Genomic DNA, 18,002 nt, shown 5'->3' on the forward strand with positions numbered 1-18,002 from the left:
TCTTTTTTTCCTTTTCGTTCTTGTTTCTGTTCTTTCTATCTTTTTCTGTTGTTCTCTGTCTTTCTCTTTTGTTCTCTGTTTCTTTCTGTCTACTTATGTCTCCTTCTGCCTTTCTCTGTCTCTGTGTTTCTTTCTCTGTCTCTCTCCGTCTTTCTCTGTCTCTCTCTGTCTTTCTCTGTCTTCCTATGTCTCCTTCTGACTTTGTCTGTCGTTCTCTGTTCCATCTTCTTTCTGTCTTTCACTATTGCATCTCATTGTCTTTTTATGTTTCTTTCTGCCTTTACATCTTTCTGTCGTTATCTGTCTGTCCGTCTTTCTCAGTCTTTATATGTCTTTTTCTGTCTTTCTATGTCTCTCTGTCTCTTTCTGTCAGTTCTTTCTTTTCCTGTCTCTATCTTTATTTTTCAGGCTCTTTATTGTCTTTGTATCTCTTTATCTCTCCCCTTCTCCCCTCTCCTCTCCCCCTCCCTCCCCTCTCCCCTCTCCCCCTCTCCCCTCTCCCCTCCCTCCCCTCCTATCCCAGATATCTCTCCCTCCACCCTTCCCTCTCCCTTCCCTCCCTCTCCCCTTCTCCCCTTCTCCCCTTCTCCCCCTCTCCCCTTCTCCCTCCCTCCTCCCCTCCTATCCTGTAGATATCCTCCCTCCCACCCCCTCTCCCCTCCTTCCCTCTCCCCTCTCCCCCTCCCCTCTCCCCCTCCTATCCCAGATCTCCATTGCAACTTCCGTGATGGGCCACTCAATAAGCCCATCAAGTGCGGAGTAAATGGGAGTTTTACACCAGCTGTCACTTTTATTGATGGCAAAGAACCCCATTTGTCAAGTTTGTGTTTCAGTGTGTATGCGTGTGTGTGCGTGTGTGTGTGTGTGTGTGTGTGTGTGTGTGTGTGTGTGTGTGTGTGTGTGTGTGTGTGTGTGTGTGTGTGTGTGTGTGTGTGTTTGTGTGTGTGTGTGTGTGTGTGTGTGTGTGTGTGTGTGTGTGTGTGTGTGTGTGGATAGGGATGTGTATGTTGTAGATGGGTGGGTATGTTTGTGTGGGTGGGGGTGTAGATTGGTGGGTATGGGTGTGGTGTGTGTGTGCGTGTGTGTGTGTGTGTGTGTGTGTGTGTGTGTGTGTGTGTGTGTGTGTGTGTGTTAAGGGGGGGGGGTAGATGGGTGGGTATGTGTGTGGTGTGTGTTGATGTGTTCTTTTAGTTGTGTGTATGTGTACGTGTATCCGTGTGCATCTCAACATTCCTTAGCCTCGTGAAATAGAATTAAAGAGCTTTATTCCCCCTCACTCTCATCCTCCCCTCCCCTTCCCCACTCATTCAGTATACCACTCCCCACCCTTCCTCTCCTCTGTTCTTCCCCTCCTCACCTCCTCCCCTCTCCCACTCATACCTTCGCGCTATCTTTACCCCTCCCTTCTATACTTACTCTTTCTTCTTTTCCTTCTCCCCTTTTTCTTTCCTTTCCTTCTTCTTTTCTTCCATTACCCACTCCTCTTTTTAACTCTTCCCCCTTCCCTTTCCGGTTTTCCTCCCTCCCTTTCCTTCTTCTCCTCCCCTCCCTTCCCTTCCCCTCTCTCTCCCCTCCCTTCTCCCTTCCCCTCTCTCTCCCCTCCCTTCCCCTTCCCCTCTCCTCCCCTCCCTTCCCTCTCCCCTCCCCTCCATCCTCCTTCCCTTCCCTCTCCTCCCACTACTCTCTCCTCTCCACATTCATATTTCCCCTTTCCCCCTCCCTTTCCTCCCCCTCCTTCCCCTTCCTCCTCTCCCTCCCTTCCCCTCCCTTCCCCTCCCTTCCCTTATTCTCTCGTCCCTTACCCTACTTCTCTCCCCTCCCTTTTCCGCCCCTTCCCGTCCCTTACCCTACTTCTCTCCCCTCCCTTTTCCGTCCCTTCCCCTCCTCCCCCTTTTCCTTACCCCTCTTTTCCCCTCGTCGGCGCGAAGACCCCTCGATCTTCCCCATTCTTTCTCTCTCTCCCGTAACACCTAAGCTTGATTGCTGTGAAGGAAATTGGCAAGGGGAAAAAGAGGAGACAAGAGTAAGGGTGATGGGGGGGATTGGTGTAGGAGAAGAGAGAGAGAGAGGGAGAGAGAGGGGGGGGAGAGGGAGGGAGGGAGAGAGAGAGGGGGGGAGAGAGAGAGAGAGAGAGAGGGAGGGGGGGAGAGGGAGTGAGGGAGAGGGACGAGAGAGAGAGAGAGAGAGGGGTGAGGGGAGAGAAGAGGAGAGAGAGAGAGAGAGGGGGGAGGGAGGGAGAGAGAGAGAGAGAGAGAGAGAGAAGAGAGAGAGACGAGGGGAGTAAGAACACATATTCCTGGATGAAGATATACTTGCAGAAGGTATTTTTCCTCCTCTGTCTCTCTCTCTCGCTCTCTCTCTCTGTCTCTCTCTCTCTCTCTCTCTCTCTCTCTCTCTCTCTCTCTCTCTCTCTCTCTCTCTCTCTCTCTCTCTCTCTCTCTCTCTCTCTCTCTCTCTCTCTCTCCGTATATATTTCCGGACGTAAATCCGAACGTCAAAACAGGAGCACTAAAAATACGAACAGAATCAGAAAAAATATAAATAAAAAGGTTTAACAAAAGACGTACATTAGAGCTACAGGTGTCGATGAGATGAGTGAGAGAGAAAAAAAAGTCCAAAAGAAGGAAGGGAGAGAGGATGAAATAGAGAAAGGGGGAAGAGACAAAGAGAAGCCCGCTTAGAATAGGTTGCGAATATGAGAGAAGGAGAAATGTGAGGTGATGGAAGAGCCAGCGAATGAGGGAAGAGCAAAGGGGAAAAGGGAGTTACGAGGTGATGTGTTATCGAGCAAGAAGGGAAATGTGTGTCCAGGCGTGTCTATGAGAGAGGGGGGAGGGGGGGAAGAGAGAACGAGGGGGGAGGGGGAGGGGGATTAAGGAGGAGAGAGGGGGAGGGGGTAGTAAGAGAGAGAGAGGGGGAGGGGGGGAAGAGAGAAAGAGGGGGAGGGGGATTAAGAGAGAGAGGAGGGGAGGGGGTAGTAAGAGAAGAGAGAGGGGGGAAGGGGGTGGGAAGAGAGAAAGAGGGAGGAGGAGGGGGATTAAGAGTAGAGAGAGGGGGAGTAAAAGAGAAAGAGAAAAAGAGGGAGTAAGAGAGAGAGAGAGGGAGGGAGTAAGGAGAGAGAGGGGGAAAGGGGACAAACAGACATACAGACATAGACGGAGTTAGTGAGTGAGTGAGAGAGGGGGGAGTGAGGTAGTAAGAGAGAGAGAAAGAAGGGGGAGGGAGTAAGAGAGAGGGAGAGGAGGGAGGTGGGAGTAAGAGGAGAGAGAGAGGGGGAGGGGGGAGTAAGAGAGAGAGGGGGTGGCTGTAAAAGGGACAAACAGACATACAGACATAGAGGGAGTTAGTGAGTGAGTCAGAGAGGGGGGAGTAATAGAGAGAGAGGGATAAGAGAGACAGACAGACAGACAGTGAGTGAGAGAGAGAGAGAGGAAGTAAGAGAGACAGACAGAGAATGAGGGAGTGAGAGAGAGAGAGAGGAGTAAGAGAGAGGGGGGGGGGGTTAAGAGAGAGAGAGAGAGAGAGGAATAGAGAGTGAAATAAAGAGAGAGAGAGGGGGGAGGGAGAGACAGACATACCAAAAAAGAGAGAGAGACAGACAGTCAGAGACACGCAGAGACAGAGACACACAGAGAGAGGAAGAGACAGAGAGACAGACAGATGGTGACGATGATAATGAAATCCACAATTTCGATATAGTTGCCACGTCTTTCAATAAACTTTTCCTCACCAAACATCTTCTAACTGATTATACCTTGCCGACTGACCAGTGAACCCTTGCCTACGAAGTGACAAACCCACCCTTTGGCTCATTCGAACCTGCCCCTCTCCTCCTATTCCTCTTCCTTCTCTTTTTCTTCCTACTCTTATTTTTTCAAATGCTACTTATTCCTCTCATCCTCCCTATCCCTGCTTCACTTCCTTCCTACTTCTCTCCCCCTCTTTCTCTTTCTCTTCTCTTCCCTCTCCCCTTTCCTCCTCCTCTACCTCCCCCTTCTCCTCCCTCCTCCTCCTCTCCCCCTCTTTCCACCCTTCCTCCTCTACTTTCTCTCCCCCTCCTCCTCCACTTGCTCTCCCTCCTCCCCATCCTCTTCCTCCCTACCTACATGTTCCTCTCATCCTCCCCATCCTCTTCCTTCCTCCCTCCCTCCCCAGTCTCCACTCCTCTTTCACTCCCCATCCTCCTCCTTCCTCCCTTCCTCCCCATCATCCTCCCTTCCTCCTCCTCCTCCTCTCCCTCTCCTCTCCCTTCCTTCCCTCCCTCCTCCTCCCCACCCACCCCCTTTCCTCTCCCTCCCCCCTCCCCCTCCCCCCGTATTGTCATGAGGCCTCCATGAGTGGCGTGACAGCTGTCATTGATGGATCATCTCTCACGGAGTCTTCGCGCTCTATTGACCGCCGAGGCATCGAGGTCGTTAAAGGTCGTGCGAGGCTCGTGATGGCAGCGGGAGACGCCACGCCACCCGAGCCACGACCCCGGACGACGACCCGACCTCTCAGGACGACGACCCGACCTCTAAGGACGACGATCCGACCTCTAAGGACGACGACCCGACCTCTAAGGACGACGATCCGACCTCTAAGGACGACGACCCGACCTCTAAGCATGACGACCCGAGTTCTAAGGACGACGACCCGACCTCTAAGGACCACGACCCGACCTCTAAGCACGACGACCCGACCTCTAAGCACGACGACCCGACCTCTAAGGACCACGACCCGACCTCTAAGCACGACGACCCGACCTCTAACGACGACGACCCGACCTCTAAGCACGACGACCCGACCTCTAAGGACGACGACCCGACCTCTAACGACGACGACCCGACCTCTAAGGACCACGACCCGACCTCTAAGCACGACGACCCGACCTCTAAGGACGACGACCCGACCTCTCAGGACGACGACCCGACCTCTAAGCACGACGACCCGACCTCTAAGGACGACGACCCGACCTCTAAGGACGACGACCCGACCTCTAAGGACGACGACCCGACCTCTAAGGACGACGATCCGACCTCTAAGCACGACGACCCGACCTCTAAGGACGACGACCCGACCTCTAAGCACGACGACCCGACCTCTAACGACGACGACCCGACCTCTAAGCACGACGACCCGACCTCTAAGCACGACGACCCGACCTCTAAGCACGACGACCCGACCTCTAAGGACGACGACCCGACCTCTAAGCACGACGACCCGACCTCTAAGCACGACGACCCGACCTCTAAGGACGACGACCCGACCTCTAAGGACGACGACCCGACCTCTAAGGACGACGACCCGACCTCTAAGCACGACGACCCGACCTCTAAGGACGACGACCCGACCTATGAATCGACGACCCGACCTCTAAGCACGACGACCTGACCTCTAAGGACGACGACCCGACCTCTAAGCACGACGACCCGACCTCTAAGGCCCACGACCCGACCTCTAAGCACGACGACCCGACCTCTAAGGCCCACGACCCGACCTCTAAGGACGACGACCCGACCTCTAAGGACGACGACCCGACCTCTAAGGACGACGACCCGACCTCGAAGGCCCACGACCCGACCTCTAAGGACGACGACCCGACCTCGAAGGCCCACGACCCGACCTCTAAGCACGACGACCCGACCTCTAAGGCCCACGACCCGACCTCTAAGGACGACGACCCGACCTCTAAGGCCCACGACCCGACCTCTAAGGACGACGACCCGACCTCTCAGGACGACGACCCGACCTCTAAGTACGACGACCCGACCTCTAAGGACGACGACCCGACCTCTAAGGCCCACGACCCGACCTCTAAGGACGACGACCCGACCTCTAAGGACGACGACCCGACCTCTAAGCACGACGACCCGACCTCTCAGGACGACGACCCGACCTCTAAGGCCCACGACCCGACCTCTAAGGACGACGACCCGACCTCTAAGGACGACGACCCGACCTCTAAGGACGACGACCCGACCTCTAAGCACGACGACCCGACCTCTCAGGACGACGACCCGACCTCTAAGGCCCACGACCCGACCTCTAAGGACGACGACCCGACCTCTAAGGACGACGACCCGACCTCTAAGGCCCACGACCCGACCTCTAAGGACGACGACCCGACCTCTAAGGACGACGACCCGACCTCTAAGCACGACGACCCGACCTCTCAGGACGATGACCCGACCTCTAAGGACGACGACCCGACCTCTAAGGACGACGACCCGACCTCTCAGGACGACGACCCGACCTCTAAGGACGACGACCCGACCTCTAAGCACGACGACCCGACCTCTCAGGACGACGACCCGACCTCTAAGGCCCACGACCCGACCTCTAAGGACGACGACCCGACCTCTAAGGACGACGACCCGACCTCTAAGGACGACGACCCGACCTCTAAGGACGACGACCCGACCTCTAAGCACGACGACCCGACCTCTAAGCACGACGACCCGACCTCTAAGCACGACGACCCGACCTCTAAGGACGACGACCCGACCTCTAAGGACGACGACCCGACCTCTAAGGACGACGACCCGACCTCTAAGCACGACGATCCGACCTCTAAGCACGACGACCCGACCTCTCAGGACGACGACCCGACCTCTAAGGACGACGACCCGACCTCTCAGGACGACGACCCGACCTCTAAGGACGACGACCCGACCTCTAAGCACGACGACCCGACCTCTAAGGACGACGACCCGACCTCTAAGGACGACGACCCGACCTCTCAGGACGACGACCCGACCTCTAAGGACGACGACCCGACCTCTAAGGACGACGACCCGACCTCTAAGCACGACGATCCGACCTCTAAGCACGACGACCCGACCTCTCAGGACGACGACCCGACCTCTAAGGACGACGACCCGACCTCTCAGGACGACGACCCGACCTCTAAGGACGACGACCCGACCTCTCAGGACGACGACCCGACCTCTCAGGACGACGACCCGACCTCTAAGGCCCACGACCCGACCTCTAAGCACGACGACCCGACCTCTAAGGACGACGACCCGACCTCTCAGGACCACGACCCGACCTCTAAGGACGACGACCCGACCTCTCAGGACGACGACCCGACCTCTAAGGCCCACGACCCGACCTCTAAGGACGACGACCCGACCTCTAAGGACGACGACCCGACCTCTAAGGACGACGACCCGACCTCTAAGGACGACGACCCGACCTCTAAGGACGACGACCCGACCTCTAAGGACGACGACCCGACCTCTAAGGACGACGACCCGACCTCTAAGGCCCACGACCCGACCTCTAAGGACGACGACCCGACCTCTCAGGACGACGACCCGACCTCTAAGGCCCACGACCCGACCTCTAAGGACGACGACCCGACCTCTAAGGACGACGACCCGACCTCTAAGGACGACGACCCGACCTCTAAGGACGACGACCCGACCTCTAAGGACGACGACCCGACCTCTAAGCACGACGACCCGACCTCTAAGGACGACGACCCGACCTCTAAGCACGACGACCCGACCTCTAAGGACGACGACCCGACCTCTAAGGACGACGACCCGACCTCTAAGGACGACGACCCGACCTCTAAGGACGACGACCCTACCTCTAAGGACAACGACCCGACCTCTAAGGGCGACGATCCGACCTCTAAGGCCCACGACCCGACCTCTAAGGACGACGACCCGACCTCTAAGGACGACGACCCGACCTCTAAGGACGACGACCCGACCTCTAAGGACGACGACCCGACCTCTAAGGACGACGACCCGACCTCTAAGGACCACGACCCGACCTCTAAGGACGACGACCCGACCTCTAAGGACCACGACCCGACCTCTAAGGACGACGACCCGACCTCTAAGGACGACGACCCGACCTCTCAGGACCACGACCCGACCTCTAAGGACGACGACCCGACCTCTAAGGACGACGACCCGACCTCTCGGGACGACGACCCGACCTCTAAGGACGTCGTTCCGACCTCTAAGGACGACGACCCGACCTCTAAGGCCCACGACCCGACCTCTAAGGACGACGACCCGACCTCTAAGGACGACGACCCGACCTCTAAGGACGACGACCCGACCTCTAAGGACGACGACCCGACCTCTAAGGACGACGACCCTACCTCTAAGGACAACGACCCGACCTCTAAGGGCGACGATCCGACCTCTAAGGCCCACGACCCGACCTCTAAGGACGACGACCCGACCTCTAAGGACGACGACCCGACCTCTAAGGACGACGACCCGACCTCTCAGGACCACGACCCGACCTCTAAGGACGACGACCCGACCTCTAAGGACGACGACCCGACCTCTCGGGACGACGACCCGACCTCTAAGGACGTCGTTCCGACCTCTAAGGACGACGACCCGACCTCTAAGGCCCACGACCCGACCTCTAAGGACGACGACCCGACCTCTAAGGACGACGACCCGACCTCTAAGGACGACGACCCGACCTCTAAGCACGACGACCCGACCTCTAAGGCCCACGACCCGACCTCTAAGGACGACGATCCGACCTCTAAGCACGACGACCCGACCTCTAAGGACGACGACCCGACCTCTAAGCACGACGACCCGACCTCTAAGGCCCACGACCCGACCTCTCAGGACGACGACCCGACCTCTAAGCACGACGACCCGACCTCTAAGCACGACGACCCGACCTCTCAGGACGACGACCCGACCTCTAAGTACGACGACCCGACCTCTAAGCACGACGACCCGACCTCTAAGCACGACGACCCGACCTCTAAGGACGACGACCCGACCTCTAAGGACGACGATCCGACCTCTAAGCACGACGACCCGACCTCTCAGGACGACTACCCGACCTCTAAGGACGACGACCCGACCTCTAAGCACGACGACCCGACCTCTCAGGACGACGACCCGACCTCTAAGGCCCACGACCCGACCTCTAAGGACGACGACCCGACCTCTAAGGACGACGACCCGACCTCTAAGGACGACGACCCGACCTCTAAGGACGACGACCCGACCTCTAAGGACGACGACCCGACCTCTCAGGACGACGACCCGACCTCTAAGCACGACGACCCGGCCTCTAAGGACGACGACCCGACCTCTAAGGCCCACGACCCGACCTCTAAGGACGACGACCCGACCTCTAAGCACGACGACCCGACCTCTAAGCACGACGACCCGACCTCTAAGGACGACGACCCGACCTCTCAGGACGACGACCCGACCTCTAAGGACGACGACCCGACCTCTAAGGACGACGACCCGACCTCTAAGGACGACGACCCGACCTCTAAGGACGACGACCCGACCTCTAAGGACGACGACCCTACCTCTAAGGACAACGACCCGACCTCTAAGGGCGACGATCCGACCTCTAAGGCCCAAGACCCGACCTCTAAGGACGACGACCCGACCTCTAAGGACGACGACCCGACCTCTAAGGACGACGACCCGACCTCTCAGGACCACGACCCGACCTCTAAGCACGACGACCCGACCTCTAAGGACGACGACCCGACCTCTCGGAACGACGACCCGACCTCTAAGCACGACGACCCGACCTCTAAGCACGACGACCCGACCTCTAAGTACGACGACCCGACCTCTAAGCACGACGACCCGACCTCTAAGTACGACGACCCGACCTCTAAGCACGACGACCCGACCTCTAAGTACGACGACCCGACCTCTAAGGACGACGACCCGACCTCTAAGTACGACGACCCGACCTCTAAGTACGACGACCCGACCTCTAAGTACGACGACCCGACCTCTAAGTACGACGACCCGACCTCTAAGTACGACGACCCGACCTCTCAGGACGACGACCCGACCTCTAAGCACGACGACCCGACCTCTAAGGCCCACGACCCGACCTCTAAGGACGACGACCCGACCTCTAAGGACGACGACCCGACCTCTAAGCACGACGACCCGACCTCTAAGCACGACGACCCGACCTCTAAGCACGACGACCCGACCTCTAAGCACGACGACCCGACCTCTAAGCACGACGACCCGACCTCTAAGCACGACGACCCGACCTCTAAGGACGACGACCCGACCTCTCAGGACGACGACCCGACCTCTAAGGACGACGACCCGACCTCTAAGGACGACGACCCGACCTCTAAGGACGACGACCCGACCTCTAAGGACGACGACCCGACCTCTAAGCACGACGACCCGACCTCTAAGGCCCACGACCCGACCTCTAAGGACGACGACCCGACCTCTAAGGACGACGACCCGACCTCTAAGCACGACGACCCGACCTCTAAGCACGACGACCCGACCTCTAAGCACGACGACCCGACCTCTAAGCACGACGACCCGACCTCTAAGCACGACGACCCGACCTCTAAGCACGACGACCCGACCTCTAAGGACGACGACCCGACCTCTCAGGACGACGACCCGACCTCTAAGGACGACGACCCGACCTCTAAGGACGACGACCCGACCTCTAAGGACGACGACCCGACCTCTAAGGACGACGACCCGACCTCTAAGGACGACGACCCTACCTCTAAGGACAACGACCCGACCTCTAAGGGCGACGATCCGACCTCTAAGGCCCAAGACCCGACCTCTAAGGACGACGACCCGACCTCTAAGGACGACGACCCGACCTCTAAGGACGACGACCCGACCTCTAAGGACGACGACCCGACCTCTAAGGACGACGACCCGACCTCTAAGGACGACGACCCGACCTCTAAGGACGACGACCCGACCTCTAAGGACGACGACCCGACCTCTAAGGACGACGACCCGACCTCTAAGGACGACGACCCGACCTCGAAGGACGACGACCCGACCTCTAAGCACGACGACCCGACCTCTAAGGACGACGACCCGACCTCTAAGGACGACGACCCGACCTCTAAGGACGACGACCCGACCTCTAAGGACGACGACCCGAGTTCTAAGGACGACGACCCGACCTCTAAGGACGACGACCCGAGTTCTAAGGACGACGACCCGACCTCTAAGGACGACGACCCGACCTCTAAGCACGACGACCCGAGTTCTAAGGACGACGACCCGACCTCTAAGGACGACGACCCGACCTCTAAGGACGACGACCCGACCTCTAAGGACGACGACCCGACCTCTAAGGACGACGACCCGACCTCTAAGGACGACGACCCGACCTCTAAGGACGACGACCCGACCTCTAAGGACGACGACCCGACCTCTAAGGACGACGACCCGACCTCTAAGGACGACGACCCGAGTTCTAAGGACGACGACCCGACCTCTAAGGACGACGACCCGACCTCTAAGGACGACGACCCGACCTCTAAGGACGACGACCCGACCTCTAAGCACGACGACCCGAGTTCTAAGGACGACGACCCGACCTCTAAGGACGACGACCCGACCTCTAAGGACGACGACCCGACCTCTAAGGACGACGACCCGACCTCTAAGGACGACGACCCGACCTCTAAGGACGACGACCCGACCTCTAAGCACGACGACCCGAGTTCTAAGGACGACGACCCGACCTCTAAGGACGACGACCCGACCTCTAAGGACGACGACCCGACCTCTAAGGACGACGACCCGACCTCTAAGGACGACGACCCGACCTCTAAGCACGACGACCCGAGTTCTAAGGACGACGACCCGACCTCTAAGCACGACGACCCGACCTCTAAGGACGACGACCCGACCTCTAAGGACGACGACCCGACCTCTAAGGACGACGACCCGACCTCTAAGGACGACGACCCGACCTCTAAGGACGACGACCCGACCTCTAAGGACGACGACCCGACCTCTAAGGACGACGACCCGACCTCTAAGGACGACGACCCGACCTCTAAGGACGACGACCCGACCTCTAAGGACGACGACCCGACCTCTAAGGACGACGACCCGACCTCTAAGCACGACGACCCGACCTCTAAGGATGACGACCCGACCTCTAAGGACGACGACCCGACCTCTAAGGACGACGACCCGACCTCTAAGGACGACGACCCGACCTCTAAGCACGACGACCCGACCTCTAAGCACGACGACCCGACCTCTAAGGACCACGACCCGACCTCTAAGGACGACGACCCGACCTCTAAGAACGACGACCCGACCTCTAAGGACGACGACCCGACCTTTAAGGACGACGACCCGACCTCTAAGGACGACGACCCGACCTCTAAGGACGACGACCCGACCTCTAAGGACGACAAACCGATCTCTAAGGACGACAACCCAACCTCTAAGGACGACGACCCGACCTCTAAGGACGACAAACCGATCTCTAAGGACGACAACCCAACCTCTAAGGACGACGACCCGACCTCTAAGGACGACAAACCGACCTCTAAGGACGACAAACCGATCTCTAAGCACGACGACCCGACCTCTAAGGACGACGACCCGACCTCTAAGGACGACAAACCGATCTCTAAGGACGACGACCCAACCTCTAAGGACGACGACCCGACCTCTAAGGACGACGACCCGACCTCTAAGGACGACAAACCGATCTCTAAGGACGACAACCCAACCTCTAAGGACAACGACCCGACCTCTAAGGACGACAAACCGATCTCTAAGGACGACAACCCAACCTCTAAGGACGACGACCCGACCTCTAAGGACGACGACCCGACCTCTAAGGACGACAAACCGATCTCTAAGCACGACGACCCGACCTCTAAGGACGACGACCCGACCTCTAAGGACGACGACCCGACCTCTAAGGACGACAAACCGATCTCTAAGGACGACAACCCAACCTCTAAGGACGACGACCCGACCTCTAAGGACTACGACCCGACCTCTAAGGACAACGACCCGACCTCTAACGACGACGACCCGACCTCTAAGGACTATGATCCGACCTCTAAGGACGACGACCCGACCTCTAAGGACGACGACCCGACCTCTAAGGACGACGACCCGACCTCTAACGACGACGACCCGACCTCTAAGGACTATGATCCGACCTCTAAGGACGACGACCCGACCTCTAAGGACGACGACCCGACCTCTAAGGACGACGACCCGACCTCTAACGACGACGACCCGACCTCTAAGGACAACGACCCGACCTCTAACGACGACGACCCGACCTCTAAGGACGACGACCCGACCTCTAAGGACAACGACCCGACCTCTAACGACGACGACCCGACCTCTAAGGACGACGACCCGACCTCTAAGGACAACGACCCGACCTCTAAGGACAACGACCCGACCTCTAACGACGACGACCCGACCTCTAAGGACGACGACCCGACCTCTAAGGACGACGACCCGACCTCTAAGGACCACGACCCGACCTCTAAGGACAACGACCCGACCTCTAACGACGACGACCCGACCTCTAAGGACTATGATCCGACCTCTAAGGACGACGACCCGACCTCTAAGGACGACGACCCGACCTCTAAGGACGACGACCCGACCTCTAACGACGACGACCCGACCTCTAAGGACTATGATCCGACCTCTAAGGACGACGACCCGACCTCTAAGGACGACGACCCGACCTCTAAGGACGACGACCCGACCTCTAACGACGACGACCCGACCTCTAAGGACGACGACCCGACCTCTAAGGACGACGACCCGACCTCTAAGGACGACGACCCGACCTCTAAGGACGACGACCCGACCTCTAAGGACAACGACCCGACCTCTAACGACGACGACCCGACCTCTAAGGACGACGACCCGACCTCTAAGGACGACGACCCGACCTCTAAGGACGACGACACGACCTCTAAGGACGACGACCCGACCTCTAAGGACGACGACCCGACCTCTAACGACGACGACCCGACCTCTAACGACGACGACCCGACCTCTAAGGACGACGACCCGACCTCTAACGACGACGACCCGACCTCTAAGGACGACGACCCGACCTCTAAGGACGACGACCCGACCTCTAAGGACGACGACCCGACCTCTAAGGACGACGACCCGACCTCTAAGGACGACGACCCGACCTCTAACGACGACGACCCGACCTCTAAGGACGACGACCCGACCTCTAAGGACGACGACCCGACCTCTAAGGACGACGACCCGACCTCTAAGGACGACGACCCGACCTCTAAGGACAACGACCCGACCTCTAACGACGACGACCCGACCTCTAAGGACGACGACCCGACCTCTAAGGACGACGACCCGACCTCTAAGGACCACGACCCGACCTCTAAGGACGACGACACGACCTCTAAGGACGACGACCCGACCTCTAAGGACGACGACCCGACCTCTAAGGACGACGACCCGACCTCTAAGGACGACGACCCGACCTCTAAGGACAACGACCCGACCTCTAAGGACGACGACCCGACCTCTAAGGACGACGACCCGACCTCTAAGGACGACGACCCGTCCTCTAAGGACGACGACCCGACCTCTAAGGACGACGACCTGACCTCTAAGGACAACGACCCGACCTCTAAAGACGACGACCCGACCTCTAAGGACAACGACCCGACCTCTAAGGACGACGACCCGACCTCTAAGGACTATGATCCGACCTCTAAGGACAACGACCCGACCTCTAAGGACGACGACCCGACCTCTAAGGACAACGACCCGACCTCTAAGGACGACGACCCGACCTCTAAGGACGACGACCCGACCTCTAAGGACGACGACCCGACCTCTAAGGACGACGACCCGACCTCTAAGGACGACGACCCGACCTCTAAGGACGACGACCCGACCTCTAAGGACGACGACCCGACTTCTAAGGACGACGACCCGACCTCTAAGCACGACGGCCCGACCTCTAAGGACGACGACCCGGCCTCTAAGGACCACGACCCGACCTCTAAGGACAACGACCCGACCTCTAAGGACGACGACCCGACCTCTAAGGACCACGACCCGACCTCTAAGGACGACGACCCGACCTCTAAGGACAACGACCCGACCTCTAAGGACGACGACCCGACCTCTAAGGACAACGACCCGACCTCTAACGACGACGACCCGACCTCTAAGGACAACGACCCGACCTCTAACGACGACGGCCCGACGTCCCCGATTTACTACCCGACCTCTAAGACCGACGATCCGATCTACGAACCGATTTCTAAGACCAACGATCCGAGTCCCGACCCGACCTCTAAGAATAATGACCCGACCTCTTAGATCCACGACCCGATCTACGACCCGACCTCTAAGAATAATGACCCGACCTCTTAGATCCACGACCCGATCTACGACCCGACCTCTAAGAATAATGACCCGACCTCTTAGATCCACGACCCGATCTACGACCCGACCTCTAAAACCGACGACCCGACTCATCCGAACTATGCGAACTACCCGATCCATGACACGACTTCATTTTTATCAATCTTATTATCGTTACTAATAGAAGTCATTATTATCATTACTATTACCATTATTGTTACCATCACTATCATTTTTACTATTACTATCAGTGTCATTATTATCATTATTATCATTACTGTTATAACTATTATCATCGCTATCATTATCAGCAACTTCTTGATTATTATCATTACTGCCATTATCTTTATTATTTTCATTATCATTATTATCATCATTATTTCTATTATTATTATTATTATTATCATCATCACCATCATCAGTATCATTATCATCATTATTGTTATAATTATCATTATTGCCAATATCATCATCATCTTCCTTAGTATTATATTATTATCACTATCATTATTATTGTTGTTATCATCATCACTATTAGTATTATTATTATCATCATTATTATCATCATTATTACTATTATCATTATCACAATTATCCTTATTATTATCTTTATTACTATTACGATTATTATCATTATTATCATCATAACTATCGTTACCATTATTACAACTGATATTATCATTATCATATTATAATTATTGAATAGTTTAAGAGCGAAAAGAGAAAGAGAGAGAGAGAGAGAGAGAGATAGAGAAAGAGAAAGAGAAAGAGAAAGAGAGGTGGGAGAGAAAGAGAGATGAGAGAGAGAGAGAGAAAGACAGAGAACGAGAGAAAGAGAGAAAAGAGAGAGAGAGAGAGAAGAGATAGAGAGAGAGAGAAAGAGAAAGAGAGAGAGAGAGAGAGAGAGAGAGAGAGAGAGAGAGAGAGAGAGAGAGAGAGAGAGAGAGAGAGAGAGAGAGAGAGAGAGAGAGAGAGAGAGAAGGAGAAAGCGAGAGAGAGAGAGAAAGAGACAGACAGACAGAAACGAAAAGAGAAAAGGAAAGAAAGACACAAATACAACAAAACAAACAGCAAAGACAGACACAGACACAAACCCAAATAAAAAGACATAAACAAAACCTCCCATGTACGTAAACCACAACCCACAACCCACAAGTACACAGAAGGCGTACAACATCCAAGGAGGGTGAGGAGGGAAAGCCTCATGAGGGGAGGGGGAGGGGGCATAGGGAGGAGGGGTAGCAGCATATCTGAAGCGGTGCACGGTCGGTAAAGATTTATTACAGGTTTGATATTGAGCGTGATGTACGGTCCAGAAGATGTTCGGATACGGAAGAAAATATGGGTACTGGAGGGCCATTCATACGAGAAGGCGTGTGGTTGGGGGGGAGGGCGGTGTTGAGGGAAAATCTGTATGTCTGTTTTGCTTCGAGGTGCGTCACTGATCAGCTGATTTGTCACTGGAGACTGATCAGCTGATTTGTCACTGGAGACTGATCAGCTGATTTGTCAGTTAGGCAGAGAGGGAAATGAGTAAATAAAAAATGGAAATATATTCGTATATTAGAGTTCACAGACGTACATAATATATCCATAGGTACATATATATATATATAACTATACATGCATGCATACACATATACGTGCATATATATGGACAGACAGTCTGATAGACTGAAAGACAGATAGACAGATAGACAGATATGTATGTATGCATGCACGCACACACAAGCGCACACACGCCCACACGTACACAAACACACATATATATGTATGAATATTTATATATGTATATATGTATATATTTATATATATATATATATATATATATATATATATATATATATATATATATATATATATATATATATATATATATATATATATATATATATATATATATATATATATATATATATATATATATATATATATATATATATATATATATATATATATATATATATATATATATATATATATATATATATATATATATATATATATTTATATATATATATATGCACATATACATATATACGTATATATGAATATGTATATATATATATATATATATATATATATATATATATATATATATATATATATATATATATATATATATATATATATATATATATATATATATATATATATATATATATATATATATATATATATATATATATATATATATGTATGTATGTATGTGTTTAAATATATTTGTAAAGAAAAGAGAGAAGAGAGAGAGAGAGAGAGAGAGAGAGAGAGAGAGAGAGAGAGAGAGAGAGAGAGAGAGAGAGAGAGAGAGAGAGAGAGAGAGAGGAGAGAGAGAGAGAGAGAGAGAGAGAGAGAGAGAGCGAGAGAGAGAGAGAGAGAAGAGAGAGAGAGAGACAGACAGAGAGGATGTGGCGTTGCGGAGGGAAGCCGAAGGAGAACTCATGAGGGCAAATGACACGCCCAGGAGAGCAATGAGGGCATTCGGACGCAGGGAAGAACACGCATTCGGACAGTTCCGCGTTCCGAGGTCCCATAGAGCGAATGCGCCGCCGACGAGCGATGAGAAACTCCGGCATCAACGAGGCATAATTTGTCAGAGTGGCACCGTCTTCGGGAGGGCCACTCAGGGCATGATGCGGCGCCTAAGGGGACGGAGTGCCTGAGGGGAACAAACAGCGGCCGGAGAGAGGCACTCGCTGCAAAGGCCGACGCCGCGCCATGACAGCGTATTTAGAATGTCAACAAGATTGCTGACTGTCAGGTGCTCTCTCCTTCGTTCTCTCTCTGTCTCGCTCTCTCTATCTTGCTCTTTCTGTCTGTCTGTCTCTTTCTCTCTCTCTGCCTCTCTCT

The 18,002-nt window shown here is 54.9% G+C and overlaps 1 protein-coding gene across 1 annotated transcript; it reads right to left on the reverse strand.

Moving 5' to 3' along the window:
• Positions 1-4,496: 4,496 nt before the first annotated feature.
• Positions 4,497-15,266, reverse strand: LOC138860962 (uncharacterized). Its single transcript, XM_070119560.1, has 9 exons — positions 15,101-15,266; positions 14,321-14,448; positions 12,116-12,754; positions 10,436-10,624; positions 9,239-9,427; positions 8,042-8,209; positions 7,517-7,684; positions 5,480-5,647; positions 4,497-4,682 (listed from the first exon to the last, which is right to left on the reverse strand). The coding sequence occupies exons 1-9, from the start codon at positions 15,264-15,266 to the stop codon at positions 4,497-4,499; spliced, it is 2,001 nt and encodes a 666-aa protein (XP_069975661.1).
• Positions 15,267-18,002: the final 2,736 nt, after the last annotated feature.

This window comes from Penaeus vannamei, unplaced genomic scaffold, assembly GCF_042767895.1.
Source record: "Penaeus vannamei isolate JL-2024 unplaced genomic scaffold, ASM4276789v1 unanchor345, whole genome shotgun sequence".
Lineage (NCBI taxonomy): Eukaryota > Metazoa > Arthropoda > Malacostraca > Decapoda > Penaeidae > Penaeus > Penaeus vannamei.

Excerpts from the sequence above, each read along its gene's own strand:
- LOC138860962 (XM_070119560.1), bottom strand. The coding sequence starts at position 15,266 with ATGAGTCGGGTCGTCGGTTTTAGAGGTCGGGTCGTAGATCGGGTCGTG. Across the intron at positions 5,648-7,516 it reads TCGGGTCGTCGTCCTTAGAG|GTCGGGTCGTGGGCCTTAGA; the intron begins GTCGGGTCGTCG and ends TCGTCCTTAGAG. Across the intron at positions 4,683-5,479 it reads TCGGGTCGTCGTCCTTAGAG|GTCGGGTCGTCGTGCTTAGA; the intron begins GTCGGGTCGTGG and ends TCGTGCTTAGAG.